Source organism: Accipiter gentilis, chromosome 24, assembly GCF_929443795.1.
Source record: "Accipiter gentilis chromosome 24, bAccGen1.1, whole genome shotgun sequence".
Classification (NCBI taxonomy): domain Eukaryota; kingdom Metazoa; phylum Chordata; class Aves; order Accipitriformes; family Accipitridae; genus Astur; species Astur gentilis.
Window position 1 is genome coordinate 5,424,901 of NC_064903.1, and position 14,496 is coordinate 5,439,396.

The 14,496-nt window shown below is 46.6% G+C and overlaps 1 protein-coding gene across 4 annotated transcripts in view; it reads right to left on the bottom strand.

Moving 5' to 3' along the window:
* Positions 1-3,420: 3,420 nt before the first annotated feature.
* The window catches only part of GAB3 (GRB2 associated binding protein 3), a 63,711-nt gene continuing 52,635 nt past the window's right edge, over positions 3,421-14,496 (bottom strand). For 3 of the 4 annotated variants that reach the window (XM_049827263.1, XM_049827260.1, XM_049827264.1), the window contains 7 exons: positions 13,964-14,442; positions 11,302-11,357; positions 9,922-10,177; positions 8,669-8,750; positions 6,880-6,982; positions 5,518-5,631; positions 3,421-4,503 (listed from right to left, as the gene is read on the bottom strand). In XM_049827263.1, coding sequence (XP_049683220.1) covers positions 4,387-4,503; positions 5,518-5,631; positions 6,880-6,982; positions 8,669-8,750; positions 9,922-10,177; positions 11,302-11,357; positions 13,964-14,442 — 1,207 coding nt within the window. In that variant the 3' untranslated portion in view covers positions 3,421-4,386. The remainder of the gene's footprint in view (positions 4,504-5,517; positions 5,632-6,879; positions 6,983-8,668; positions 8,751-9,921; positions 10,178-11,301; positions 11,358-13,963; positions 14,443-14,496) is intronic. The other variant, XM_049827262.1, reaches the window with a different exon arrangement.

Consider the following 14,496-nt stretch of genomic DNA (forward strand, 5'->3'; position numbering starts at 1 on the left):
CTGAGCAAGTTTTGCGGAACAGGGGAACAAAGGAAAGGCATTGCCCTGTGCTTCATTCTCATCACAGCATCTGATGGTCTTTGAATTACTAAACCACTGAATCACTTCAAGTGAACGCAACTCCAAAATCTACATCTATGATGTAATTAGTGATACGGAGGTGAGTGGGCGCTACCATTGGCAAAAGTGAGCTGGTTGAAAACACCTGGCTCGAGTTAAATGGCTGCTGACATTTCTCCGGTAAAGTGTTCCTATCTGCCAGTTAGGAATTTAATGCTGCCTCCTGTAATAAAGGAATTAGAAATGGAAAATACAGTTTAGTCCAAAAAGCAAACGAGTCTTGGATCCTGCTATGCCTTGCTCAAATGCGTGATCATTGAAAGACTGCAGAATAAGGCCATATTAAACCCAAACTGAGTAAAGACCTTGGGAATGCGCGTTAACTCCCAATAAGTACTGAAATCCTGCTCGCTCCAGGAAAAATGTTCAGATCGGATTGATTTCTTTACGATGTGTTTCAAGCAGCTGTTCGACACAGGCTACTGCTGTATTCAGCGGCCACAGACAATTTCGGTAAAAGAGGTGCGCCTCACCTCTGATCTCCTCCCGCCCGTGCCTGGGTGCCGGCACACCGGCTCACTCACCGGCTGGGCCGGCAGCGGGGGAATCCAGCTGATCGCCCTAACAATAACCACAGGACCGAAACCATTTAGCTTGTTTTGTTTTCCGTATCGTCCTGCAACGGAGCTTCATCCGGCAACTCCACAGAGCAACGTTTCCAATGAAGCAAAAACTACTCTGCTCATTTAGCGCTCCTCTCCATTTTAAACGAGAAACCCCAGCAGTGCTGGAGAAGGCACTACAAGTCCGGAGCTGGGCGACGCCAGTTCTCCCAGGAGAAAATTTTCCTGAGGGATCATTGGCCTCCCCACGCTCATTTAGGCGCAGAGCCTCTCCCTGCATCAGCTCTCATGATACTTTTTAAAGACATACACACAAATAACAACATAACAACAGACCCACAGCAAAAAGAGGACGCTACCAGGAGCGCGCCTGGCTGGCCCCGGAGCCAGTGCTAACCAAGGGCTCTTGCCTGGGCTACATTTTCAGACACGACGCTGTCAAAAGCTGACTCTTCGGGTGCTTTCACAGGTTTTCTTTCCTCTTTGGCCAAGGGGTCAGTATTTAAGAACAGCCTTAATTAGACAGTGACTCCTTTTTGCTCTGTGACATCCCTCCTCTGCCACCAGTAGGCTCTACAGGTGCTGGCCCTGGGTGGCCACGGTTGGCAGCCCACGGGTACGTCGGTCGTGTACCACCGCGGGGATGCTGGGGCTCCGTTCACACCAAAATCTTTAATGATGGGGTCCCCACAGCAGATTCGGCCTTTGCCATCCTCCCACCATCCTCCTCCTCTTTACCCTCTTCGGAGTATTGTTAAATTTGACTGCAAGAAAAAAAATAAAAGCTGCGGGGGAGGACTGCTCTGCTTCTAAACCTTTTTTTTTACATTTTTTTAAATTGCTCCTGTTTCTTGTGTAGCGCTTACACAAGAATGCACGTCACGGACCCTGGAGCAGCAGGTAAAAACAGACCATAAATGAAAAAACGGAATAGACCCCCAAACATAGCTTTTAGTTAAAAAGTGAAAGTTAGAAACCCATGAGCAGCATCTGATCGAGATAAGAGAGTGACGACGGCAAGCAGGGGACAGGAGGAAGTTGAAAGAGGGCCATTCTCATCTAAGGACGGTCCCCGCCAAGCTGGATGTTTATGTCCTTTTAAGGGGAAAAAAAATACCAAAAGAGCTCGTTCTTTTCTAAACTTCTGAATGATCTGTGAAGCCAGGTTTGTCAAAGTTTAAATATTTCTAAAATAAACTAGAATAACGAGAGAGTCGGTTGTCTCCAATAACTCGGTGTTTTTCCGCTTCAGAAGATTTTCTGACAGCATGAAAAGAAACACTCCAGTCAAACCTGAGCCGATCTGTATGCTACTGCAATCCGCATCGGAGGCTGCCATGCCATCATCGCTCTGCGACGTGGGATCTGCAGCGGCACAGCACAGTTTTACCTGCCCTTTGTGGCCGTTTTCTGTCCCCTACTGTAATACCCGTCTTCGCTGGTCTTTTAACTCTTTCCGTACTGCAGCATACACCAAAAGCTTTCAGTGACACCTATTATTTGTACACCTTGAAAGAAAGGCAGTTCTTTCGAGCAGAAAGGCAAACGTCTCTGTAACTGTCACCCTTCCTTGCGTACCTCTCTCTAACTCTTTTTTGGAGGCGCAGATCTCCACCGCCTCTCCCCAAAACCACTTCCCCTGTAGCAATACCACACCCAGGGCACGGTTGCTCAGAGCTCTCCTAAATCAGTTCTAGGACAAAACGAGTGGGTTCTAACAAACTAAAATTTCGCACCAGACAGACAAGATTCATACGGAAATGTCTGCATTCTTTTCAAAACTTTTACGAGCATTAGCTTTCATTTTAGAGCTTTGGTGGGTGGGGGAGGAGCAGAGCAGGAGGAAGCAGCAGGTCAGCTCTCTGCAGTATAAATCCCGGTTTTCCAAGCAGCTCTAGTCAGGACACTTTACGCCCGCAGGCCTGGGTGCCCAGTTTGCCCCAGAGTCAATAAAGGCGCTGGTGAACCTCGTTGTTCTCGCAGGGTAAGCTAACAAGAGCCCGGTCACCACAGATCCCCAGCTTTGTATTTGCGCTAAAGAAGCAGCGAGACTTGCAAGCACTTCAGCTCTCTTGAGGTAGGAGAAAAATGGTGTTTCTGTTAGCTACGCTGTCTCTCCCAGCAGGACGTTCGACTCGGCCGCGTCTCTCAGCCTCCCAGAGTGCCCAAATGGCTGAAGCAGAATGGGTGCGTGGAGGACAGTAAGTAGGAGCCTTGAAATGCCAGTGGTTTCTGCAATGACATTTCTGCAACCTCTGTTTGGTAAATCAGCATTTTTGGGATGTCAGATTACAGTAATACAATGTGGTAGCAACAGGCACGTGAAGGGAGTCCAGTGGCTTGGCACTGTCGAAGAGGAAGTCTTTCGTAAGGGTCCTGGCTGTCTGTCCTTGCTGACAGGATCAGACCTCTTATGGCTAGGGGGACTTACCTGCATGAGCAAAGCCTGCAAGATCAAATCCAGTGTGGGTCACTCAGCGGGACTGCGTACTGCCGTGATTCAAGTGGTTGTGTGCCACCTTAAAAGAAAGATCGCAGCCAAGCTTTTAAAGTTAAATATGTTATAAACTATACACATATGTGATCCTGAGATAGTGCCTGTAACAAGTCCCAAGGTAGATAAGCTTCCTGAACCCAGAGCTCCTCACGCCGCGTAAGCGCATTGTTGTTTTATTTTGGCAAGCCTGCTAGCCTCTCTCGGAGCACGCTGCACTTCCTAATTCTCTTTTTTTTGGGGGGGGGGTGGGTCTAGTGAAACAATCAGTTCGACGACTGCTACCAGCAATTCCAATGGCATTTCTTCTGCAGTTCAGATGAAAGCATTCTTGATCCTTTGCCAGTTCTCCCAAGACTTGCAGAAACAGGCTCACAGCTTCCCTTTCTATTTTTTGGCCAGCCAAGAGCTGTGTGCCTGCAGCCTCCTGCTAGAGGAGCAGCTGTGCTGTGCCGAGCCGAAGACACTCCTCAAGATAGGGGAGAAAACATCAGTAGGAATCAGACAGAAAGGCGACAAGTATGAGCCACAATGGAGAGAAGAAGCTTAATACGATGACCGTCATCCAGAGGGTCAAAGACCATGCGTTCTAGTCCCATCGGTACATAGTCCTGTTTTGAGTTTCTGACAGCATCAGCTCAGAGTCGGACCTTTTAAACCCAGAGGAAAAATATTTTCCAAAATTCTCTTTGCTTAAGCACTACATATTCAAAAAGTTCTTTTTATTGTTTCAGTATTTTTAGCCCTTAGTTGATTAGTCACCAATACCTGCCAGATGCCCACTGCCGTAAAAGCACTCTGAGCACCCGAAGTATTTGTAGGAATATAAAAAAATAGCTTTAGCAACTAGGAATTATGCAACAGAGGGAGAAGGCAGGACTAACTAGATTAATGCAACATGTAGTGGATTTGTTAACATTAAGTGTATGACTTGTTGCAGAATCATGCCAGAAAATGGTACCATGTAGCTTACTGGTAAGGGCAGTAAAAAGGGTAATGCATTACTTTAATCATCAGTGAACCACTCACTCATTCAGCATACTATTTCCAGTTGAAATCAAAGGTTTCCATTAAAGATGCCGTTCCTCTACAGACTGTAAGCATCTTACAACTCTCTCTGCCTTTGAACTCTACTGTGATAGCTGCTTCGTTAACATTGTGGTTCCAGTGCAAAAAAATATAATCCTCCAGATCCCAGATCTTCTTCCTTTAGACTTTCGATTGCCTCTCATCTGTCCATTCCTGCTTAGTGTTCTGTAAAGCTTGAGTCTTCTGTTCGTCTACCTGGACATAGTCCACTCTTTGCTCCTCAGAGAGAAAAGGTTTCTGTGGGAGAGAGAGGAGAAAACCAATGTATTAATTTTAGGGTTGAAAGGGGGTGCTAGTGAAACTTGGCTTGATTTTCTGTTTTCCCTTTCCCTTGTTCCTTGATTGCTTCACTTCACCTTGAAGCTCACAGTGACATCAGCTGACAAAAGCATTGCTTTACAGCCTGCTTTAGCTATAATTATCCATCTGTCACCCTGTCACTCAGCCCAGCACAGTGAGCGAGGGAAATGAGCTCTTCTGGCCATTTCTATGCAGATAATAATTCTCTTCTCATTCTTCTTTTCCCTGCTGCAGGGATAACCTAACTGCATTTTAACTACAGGGAGGGTTTAAATAAGAACGCTTAGGAGTCTTGAGTCGTTTGCACTCACTCAGGAGTATTAGCTGATGGGGAAAAAGGTACACTGGATGTAAAATGGCCCAAACCAACAACAGTTCGTTGCTTTGCAGTGGTACCTACCCCCCACCTGGGCAGGTTATAAGCTCTTTGGAACAAGGAATGTATATTCTCAGCATTGCTAAGGAAATTGAAATGCTTTTGGTGATGCAAGAATAAAGATACACATTTTGCCATGTCGCGAGAGATGTTACAGTTTTAATCCGTGAATTTATCATGGGCAGTAAACTTGCTACTGCAAAGAGATTTGGGGGAAAACTAGCAGGAAGGGGTTTGTGGAGACTTGATGAAAATGAAAGAGCATGCAGAAATCCTGCAAGCACCAACGAGCTTGCCCACAAGCCCTCGAGGCTGCACATCCCAGGGCAGTCTCGTGCCCTCTGCCGAGCTCGTGTTAATGGCATCCCTATGAGTGACGCTAAGGACACCTTGTCATCAGCCTAATAGTGCTTTTATTATATTAATCTTGAGCCTGCCACAAATGCAGTCAGCTGGAAACACGACTGGCTTCGTCATGATACTTAGGGCACCTGGCAGAGTGTGACTCTGGGTCTTGTTTTCCTCCCAGCAAACAAAAAGACAGGAGGCTGTGGGGTTTTTCAGATTACTCATACCTTCTGTACAGGGGATGGGGAAGCAGAATTAAAATCCAATGCTAAGTAATCAAGGTTAGATTTCCTTGTCCATGGAAAAGCACCACTGTATGGAGACGTTGCCTGTCTGTGTTCCTGTCGGGAAAGAAGAGAAACTTTTAATGCTCTTAAAACACGATCCTAAAAAGAAGCAGGACTACAGCTGTGAGGTGGGATACTCATCCGGCAGAACGCGAGTGAGGAGGGTTGGCACCCACAGGATTTTCTATGCCAAGGGTGTATTTGGTGACTAACCACCGGATAACGCTGATTAATTGCGGGATGGCATAAAGAAACTGAGCGCCTTTTTCTCCTGGTAATTATGGCAAAACAAGCAAACCAGGCTGATTTTCATTCACTGTTATCAGGAAGGACTTGCGCCCAGCTTCTCAACCCACGCCCTTGGAATGCTCAGATTTGCAGGGGTGCCCTCTTAACCATCATCGTTCTATGAATTCGAAGAAATGGTGATAACTCTGTTCAAACCTAGCAACTGAAAATCAGTCTCAGGAAAATCACAGATGACCACAAATGTATGGAAAGTTTTATTTGACTAGAAAAATCAAATGGAGAGTAGTTACAACTGGAACTGCCCTCCTGAGCAGATTTTGAACTAATAGAAGTGTGGGTTAAAATTTGAGAGTATGGTTCATGGAGACTGTGGTCAGTTTTGTAAGATATTTCTATAGCTATTGCCATCGGGCTTTGGCTACGGAGCCAAATCTATAGACATTGGCTCAGATCAAACGATTTGAGATCCATTTCCACCTAAATTCAAAGGAAACCAAGATTCTGGTCTTTTGCAAGATATGGCTAAAGAGTGAATGAAGAAAAGGAAGCCACAAAGCCAGATGTTCGTCTTTCATGGGATGGGAAGTGGGGTTAGTGCCACCAGCCAAAGCAGAAGCAATAAGAGACTTTAATGGGAGTTCTGTTTCTGCACAATATTTGGTGTGTTTCTTTAGGAAGTGCACTAACGGCTTTCTGTCATTTCCTAGGAGATTTTGCAGGGCACACTTTTAAAAGGTGAAAAGATTTAATTTTCCTTAGCCTTAATGAGTTCTCATGTAAATATGGCTGATCCCTGTGATCTCTTGGAACTGCTCAGCAACATTCGTGGGCGAACAGCTGAGTTCTGCAGAGCAGAAGAAGGGCTTCCCTTATCTCTCCGTAAATTGGTCCCAGTGTCTTTGGTTTAAAACCATTTCATCATTTTTTTTTAAAAACAGAAGGCAAAGGACAAACCTCCTCAACATTTTTTCTTAGAAAACAAACTTCTGCATTCTCCATCAATGTGACAGAGCAGAATAAAGCAAAGGATGGCTGTGTGAAAATGAAGATTACCATATGAATGTAACTTTCTTCCTCTTCTCCGGAAACTGAATTGGCAAATATTCTTGCTGAATTAATACCGTCTCTTTCTGGTGAGATAAAGCTCATTCGATTGCTATGAAGAAAAACACAGGAGAGGTTAAGGAAGCATCTTACAGATGCTCTGAAATGAAGCCAAAGCCTGACACAGTCCATATGGTGAATAAACTCACACTAACGCTGCAGCCTTTATGGAGAGGATGTCCAAAACCACTCCTTAGTTCTAGAAAAAGTGTGCTATGAGTGTTTTTGTTGGTTTTTTTTTTTTAATTCTTTTTTTCTGGATTTATGAAAGTTTGCCACGTCAGGTATGACAGAAAACATAAAACATTGGAGCGATTCTCCAACAAGGGGCACAGAGACAGATATCATTCATCCGGGTAATATGTGCTGATGGGGCAATTACTTAGTTGTGTGGGTATCCAGATTTTGCAGATTGATGTGAATTAATCAGCTACTGGAGGTGCATGCAGAGGAACTTGTCTGGCTTTGAACACAGTGTAAACACATGCTATCTGTGCTATGGAGATGGCTGCGACTCAGCCCTGTACAGGGAAATCTCTTCCACTAACATAACTGTCAGAGGTATATCGTGAGTAAATTATTGCAGGCTAGCACAATGGGGTTAGTTATTAGGAAATTAGATGGCCACTTTGTGCAGCATGAACAGTGTAATTCCTTTTGCTTTATTAGTTCCGGGCATACTTCTTTTTTAGTGTTGTTAATGTAAAACATGCAAACTCCCTCTGAGCTCGTTATCCTTCAGGACTCTGCACTGTGTCAGCACTAATTAACCACAGCGCTCTGGCAGGGAAGCTTGGGAGGCAGGCTACTGGGTTTCCCTAACAGGCAGCACGCGGCAGGCAACGCCGAAGGGCTTAACCGGTTTTGGACTGTACGGCTGAGAGAGGGGTCTGCAACGGAGAAACTGCCCATCTCGTATCCCTTTTGCCCTCCAAATGACTGCCTGGGGGGGGGGGGGGAGTGGAAATGCCCTGTCTGGCACTCATGCTAGCACTTCCCAGAGCGCCTGCGGTATGCAGAGGATGTTTGTGGGAATTCCTGGCTTTTGCATGCACGCTTCAGCACAGCTGGCTCTCCCGTCAGCCCTTCCCCATAGCGCCAAGATCCCCCCAGCCAGCGGGCTGCAGTCCTCCCCTGCTCGCGAGTTCCCTGAAGATGAGTCTTTCACTGCCCTTGGAGGCCCACAGTATCATCTGTTCCTACTACCTGGGCTTTGGGACCAAAAGTGTTTGTTTCACCCCACAACGAATTTCCAGCGACAAAAGGTCACGCCAACAGATCAAGTCTGAATTGCTGTGTGGCAGTGCAGAAGTCTACACCCAGGCTACGAGTCAGGCAGATCTTTCTCTTATCTGGTTCTTCTTTGCTGTATTAATTTTCAGGAACAAAAATGGCTCTATCACTTTGAAAAAAAAGAATTAAGGCATGCGAAGCTTTTAGCCATTGCAGCAGCCACGCCAGAGTGCAGACCAGCTCCAGTCTTTCCAAAAGAAATCTTCAAAACAGACTGAGCATCACTGCGTGATGCTGAACACACTGGAGCTGCCTGTCGTGAAAGGGAGCCTTGCTTTTTAGAGACAGCGAAAGCCTGGGGGATGCTGGAAGGAGCCCTTGGGAAATTTTGTTTGTGGACTTTGCCAGGAAACTGTTTCTCATGGGATATGATAAGTTATTTTTAACTCCATTCCACAATGTTAATGCTTAAAAGATTGGAACAGCAGGTTGCTTATTGACTTACTAAGGCACAGTCCACATCCTGGTCACGGCAGCATGCTCCCGGATCGTGGAGAGGCTCCTCAAGTCCAGAGGAGGTGGCCGTGCTGCAAGTAGATACAAAACCAACTACATTTCCAATAGCAGAGCTAATGAAAATTACAGACTGTTTAGAAAAATGCAGTTTTATATTGACAGCAAGAAACTAACAGAGTATTTCACAGAACATAACTGATATAACCACAACAGAAATCAGTAACAAATGACCACTTCAGTCAGTGCTGGAGAGCAAAGTCCCTCATTTACCCTAAAATTACAGAATAAATACAATGGGCTTAAGGAGAGCAAACGCCCCACAAGATCCGTATGCTTGCCTCAAATCTGCTCTGCATACGCTGCCTTCAAGAGGAGAGGCCAGTTCAGCCTACAGGTCAAAACAGGTTTGGGGCTCTCTTGTAAACAAAAAGGTCCTACACGAGGAGATCAAAATCATTCCTCTCATCAGCCAATGTACATTTTCCACTCCATTCTCAAAACCCTCTAAAAAACGACCTGAGCTTGTTTTGCTTCCTGGCAATCATCTAAGCTTCCATCCCCACTTCACAGTAGCAATTCCTGGACCAATTTCTGAGTAGCCCTGTGGCTCTGCAGCCCAAAGAGCTTTAATGTAGGCTAGGTTTAGACGATTTCGCCACGGCAAAGCTGAATTATGTCTCCAGTATATCCTCTGGAAGCGCAACCCAGATTTTGGAGATGCCATGAAAAGCAGGAGTGGAAAATTACCATCAGTAAAAGCATCTGCAGGAAATTCCTAATTAAACCAAGACAGCTGCGCCTACCCAACAGAGGTTTAACCAACAGCCCACACATCAAGTTTGAGTATTTGAGTGTTTGGATGTCCTGTTCCTGGAAGGTCAGGGAGCTGGTGAGACAGCAATACACGTATTTCAGAGCTGCAGGATTTAGTCTGCTGTCTCTCCAAGGCTACATTCACTTGGTCATTTGCAGTCAGCGTAGGTCTGAAGCCATGCGCCACGCTAATGCAGCCACCTGGCCTTCAACGGCAAAAGTAGGCATGGACACCCTTCCTCTGCTCACCAACAACCCTGCAGGCGCATCCTACATTACAGTACTATAAGCCACTTGCACAGCAATTCAATCCCTCTTCTAGAGCGGGAAGCGCTTAAAAACGTGCCAAGGACACTATCAAAGGAGGTCGCCCGTGTCCCCACCATCAGGACCCCCTGGCTGCCAATTGCACTTTAGGTCCGGGCTTACATTTCCTACGAGGCTTGAGGTCTCGGTTCACTGGAGGGGGCTCCAGGTCTGAGGGAAGCTCAGGTAATGGGCTGGTGAGTTTTTCAGTGCTGACGACAGGGAAGGTAAACGTGGCTGAGCCGGGGCTCATGGGGATGTAGCCGTCGGGGGAACAGTCGGAGCCGGGCGCGGAGGGAGAGGTGCTGGGGCGCATGGGCACGTAGCTGTCCTCCGTGCTGTCCGAGGCAGTCGAGTAGAGCGGCGAGAACCGGCAGGGCTTCGGAAGCAAAGGAGGAAAAGAAGGAGAAACGGGTCAATAAATGACTAGCTAACCCCCTGCAAGCCAGGAGGTGCTGTGAGCTGGCAACAGACCTGAGCCAAGCCCCAGGCCAGGAGAGTCCTGACGCGACCTTTCTGAGAGGCGCAAGCTGGAAAGACACGAGACAAATGCGTGAGGTCAGATGCACACAGCACCTTCGGAGAAGTCCCCTTCTGAACTTCGCAAGTCACTGCTGGAAACTAGGATCGAACTCATCGGTGACTTAAGTAGGTTAAACCTTCCAACTTCAGTGAGGCTGCACTCGCCTCTCCGAGAAGTAATTCTGACCTATAAAACGAAGGAGGCTCCTTCATACCAAAAAACAACTGAAAGGAGAACATCTGATGAGCTGTATTTTTGCAAATGTGGAGGCTGAGAGAGCAGACACACAGACCTACAAGTTGCTTCTGATAGCTGAGAATAAACACTAGAAATTAATTTCATGCAGGTTAGCGCTGGCTGAGCGGTGAGAGGGGTTGATTACAAACCTTGCAAGCTTTCAAAGGGAAGAAAAATATGAGTTGCCCACCACCAGAGCTTACATACAAGCAGCAAAGGATCTCCCACACAGAACAGTATCCAGCACCAGGCAGAAGACTGGCTGTGTGATGTGTGATGGTGCTACACGTAACCACGTCTGTCAAAGGAAGCTTTGGACCGACAGAGCCCTGAATCACAGGCGCTCTGAGAGCAGAGACTTTCCTGTGTCCTAAGGAGGAAATATCCCTCATGATCACGAAATGATAGGCTGCTTTAGACCCTTTTTTCAGGAGATAAGCAGTTTTCTCAGGTGCTCTTGGTCAACAGTTTAATTCTTGAGGCTACTGGTATCTTTTTTCACAACAGACCTGGCTTCATCTGCTTTAAAAACAGGGTGCTCAGTGTTGTGCTCCCCCCCTCAAGGCTTCCTGCGGCCACGAAGCAGCAGCACAGAAGTTGCCCAAAGCCAAGCACTTCTTCCATTTTTTTATTCTCCTGCTGAACACAGGAGAGGAATGATTGAATATCAGGATGTGAAATGATTCACTTTCTGAAGTTTGCCATGTGCCAGTGTTTTAAATTTATGCAAGCAGAGTACTTACCAAATTCAAGCTAAGCCTCTTATCCCGACTTCTTAAAGAACTGCCTTCCATGTCTGCTGCAAGGAAAAAAAAGTGATTAAAAATGTGGTAAGGCGGTGCAACCTTACGGAGATAATTCTGGAGTAAAGCATATGGCTCTGAAATAATTAGTGCTTTAAAAAGTTTCCATAACTCCTAGTATTTATCCTGAATGAGGAAATCCAATGACACCTAAGACCAGAACCAACTCAGTAGCATTTCAAGAGCGACCTCTATTTTAAGTATGATGAAACCAAGGAACATGTTCATGTGTAATATAATCCAGCTGTAACTTATGCTTCCTGTAACACAAGCAGCTTGGGAAAAGACTGGTGTGTTATGGAGAGCAAGCAACCAAGCAAAAATTTAAACCCAGCTCCTGCTCTAGTCCTGCTTTGTTTTCCCATCTGTCAAATTGGGGAAATTATATGAAAAGGGACTCTAAGGAATATTAATTCTTTATTGTTTGGAAAGTTATTTAGAAACCTCGTATGTAAGGTGCCAGGGAAGCACATGTTATTGCACACAGGGTGCATGGGGGAACTTAATGGTGGGAGAAAAAGTCTTCTCTTTGTCACCCAGAAATGCTGATGTGGTGCAAGTATTCCAGCTGATGGGGAACAAACAGCCAGAGAAAAAGTCACCAGTCACAGTACTCCCTTGTACAGGCTGGCCTTTGTCTTGGAGTAGGTCGATTTTATTTTTGAAGCAAAGAGCAAAACCACCTGAAATCCAGCATTCAGTGCATAGAAGATGAGCAGTGGGAGATGCTTACAACTACCATCCTTTTCTGGAAAATTATTTTCTATGCAGAAAATGGCTTTTCTGTGGGAATGCCTTAAAACTCTGCAACCATGTTAATCCAGTCCCTGCTGTTATGGTGGAGATGTCAACACTGCACTCCAGCTGAGGGTCTTCGTGATGGCATTGGCATAAATGGCAAAAGTTCTGAACAAGAGCAAAGCAATACTATTAGTGTGGATATATATTCAGATAGACACGGTCACTGTCCTGGGACAGCTACATTTATTTATTACTTTGCAAAAAGACATCCAGGCACAACGCTCCAGCAGATGCCAGGATACAGGTGCCTTGCGCACGTATAGCTTGTTCCCCTTCACGTTCCCCTTGTTCCCCTGCAACCAGCATACACCGCCTTTGCGCTGGGTTAATGACATCTGTTCAGCTTTTACAGGTTGCCAAGGGCAAAAAATGAAGTAACTTGAGTGGGCTCACTCTGGGAGCTGGTGAGGAACAGCTGCTTTCTCCCTGTTTCTTTTTCCGATCTTTCTTGTTAAACACATTTTAGAGTTTAACCTTTCAAATAGTTTCAGCTGCACTTAGGGTAAGAAAAAATAGCAGCACTTATTAATTCATTGCTGCCCCCTGTCAGGCAGAGATAACCTTGCAGCACGGTAGCAGAACATGACATTTGGCCACTTAATCCTCTTAAAACATTTTGGCATAAATTGGGTTGGAGGAACATTAACTGTCTCAAGCGCGCTGGCAGCATTAGAGCAGCACATGTGCAGAAGCAAGAGCAGCACCTTTCAGGGAGCAACCAAATGTAACTGATAATTAAGAATACCAATTCCACTGACGGGTGTTTCTCCAGAAACCTTCCAAGAATTGTTTGTACACTGATAAACAGGCTGGAGAGATCTGCTTGCTTCAGCTTCTGAGCTTTAAGAGCAAGATCTAACAGCTCCAAACACCGGTTGGCCATTTAAACTACAGCAGTCTGCAGGACTTGTCCTTAGCAGCTTGTCCTTAAAAACCTACATTTTCTTCCTCATTGAAAATGACACATCACTGCAAAATACTTGATGATTTCCAGCCAGGTATTCCAGCTGCCTCCCTCTGTTCTGTGGCTCCCTAAAATAAAACTTTCTTGTACTGCGTATGCTGGTTTTTGACACCTTGATGTTCTGGGTTTTTTACTTACTTTTGGTTGTGATGATGGTGTTTCATGAACAAGTGGAAAAGTCACCTCAGCTCAGAGCAGAACTTGCTTTGCAGCAGAGCCTTTCTCTGCAGTGGCTTTTCAGGCTACCCTGACTGAAGTGCAAGGACAGCATGGGATTTGCTCAAGGACACAGAGTCCCTGATTCAACTGGGATTACATCCCATACCCAGCGTCTCTCTGGCTTCCCGTTCTTTACTCTAAGCTGCGAAAAGACACGCTGCTGTTACGGAAAGGACTGGATGTAGCAAAGCAGCGCAACTACAAAGGCATTTCCCATGTGCAAGCCAGCATTTTGACCTGCATAAACAGAGTTTGGCATTGCCTGACTCAGTGGCTGGCTTTTCATTTTTGTTTTTCTTCTGCTTTCTTTTTTGGAGAGGGAGGGGGCATGGAAAACTAGCAAGTCATGAGGTACCCTGAAGAGATCACAGCCAAATTGCCGCCCATGCGTACACACTGAGGGGCTTTTACAGAGCAGGAGCTGAATGCGAGGGACAGGTCCGAATCCTGCCCCCTAACTAATTTGAAACAAGCATTTCAGGTTGCTTTGGGTGGTGTATGATTTCGCAGGCGGGAGGACACGGAGGCACAACTGGAGGTGGGCGCCCGCTCTGCGCTTGTGGGCAGCTCCATCCCTCGCACCGGTCCTGCTTCGCTGGCTCTTGGAAATGCACTCACCTTTCCAGTTCCTCATGTTGTCCAAGCTGGACAAGGAGATCCTCCTGGGCACCAGAGCGACCTGAGCCCGGCAGATCCCTGCGTGCCCGTTCTGGATGGCCCCGCCGCCCACCTCGTCCCCTCTCCTGTCTGAGAAGTGGGTTGGCTTGGGCGGCCGCGGCGGGGGTGTGTTGGACAGGATGTCCAGCTGGGTTACACCGAAGGGCAGCGCGTTTTGGCTCTTGTCAATCTGAAAAGTTGGTGTCAGTGGCGTCCCCAGCAGCGGAGAAGAGGAGGAAAAGTCACTGGGTGGCCCGCTAATGTCTATGTTCCTGGACACGGTGCTGGGATTTGCCAAAGGGGCCCCGTCCTGGTGCACGGTGCCAGCGCTGGACGGCTGTACAAGGTACAAGGAGGGCTGGGACTGCAAGGAGTCGACAAAAACATCGTCCGATGAGGTTTGCTCCAGAGATCTGTCCGAATTCGACCAGCTGTCACACCTGCACAGAGACAGAGCTCAGGACCTGCCCTTTCCTGTTCTCCTGGTCGCAACT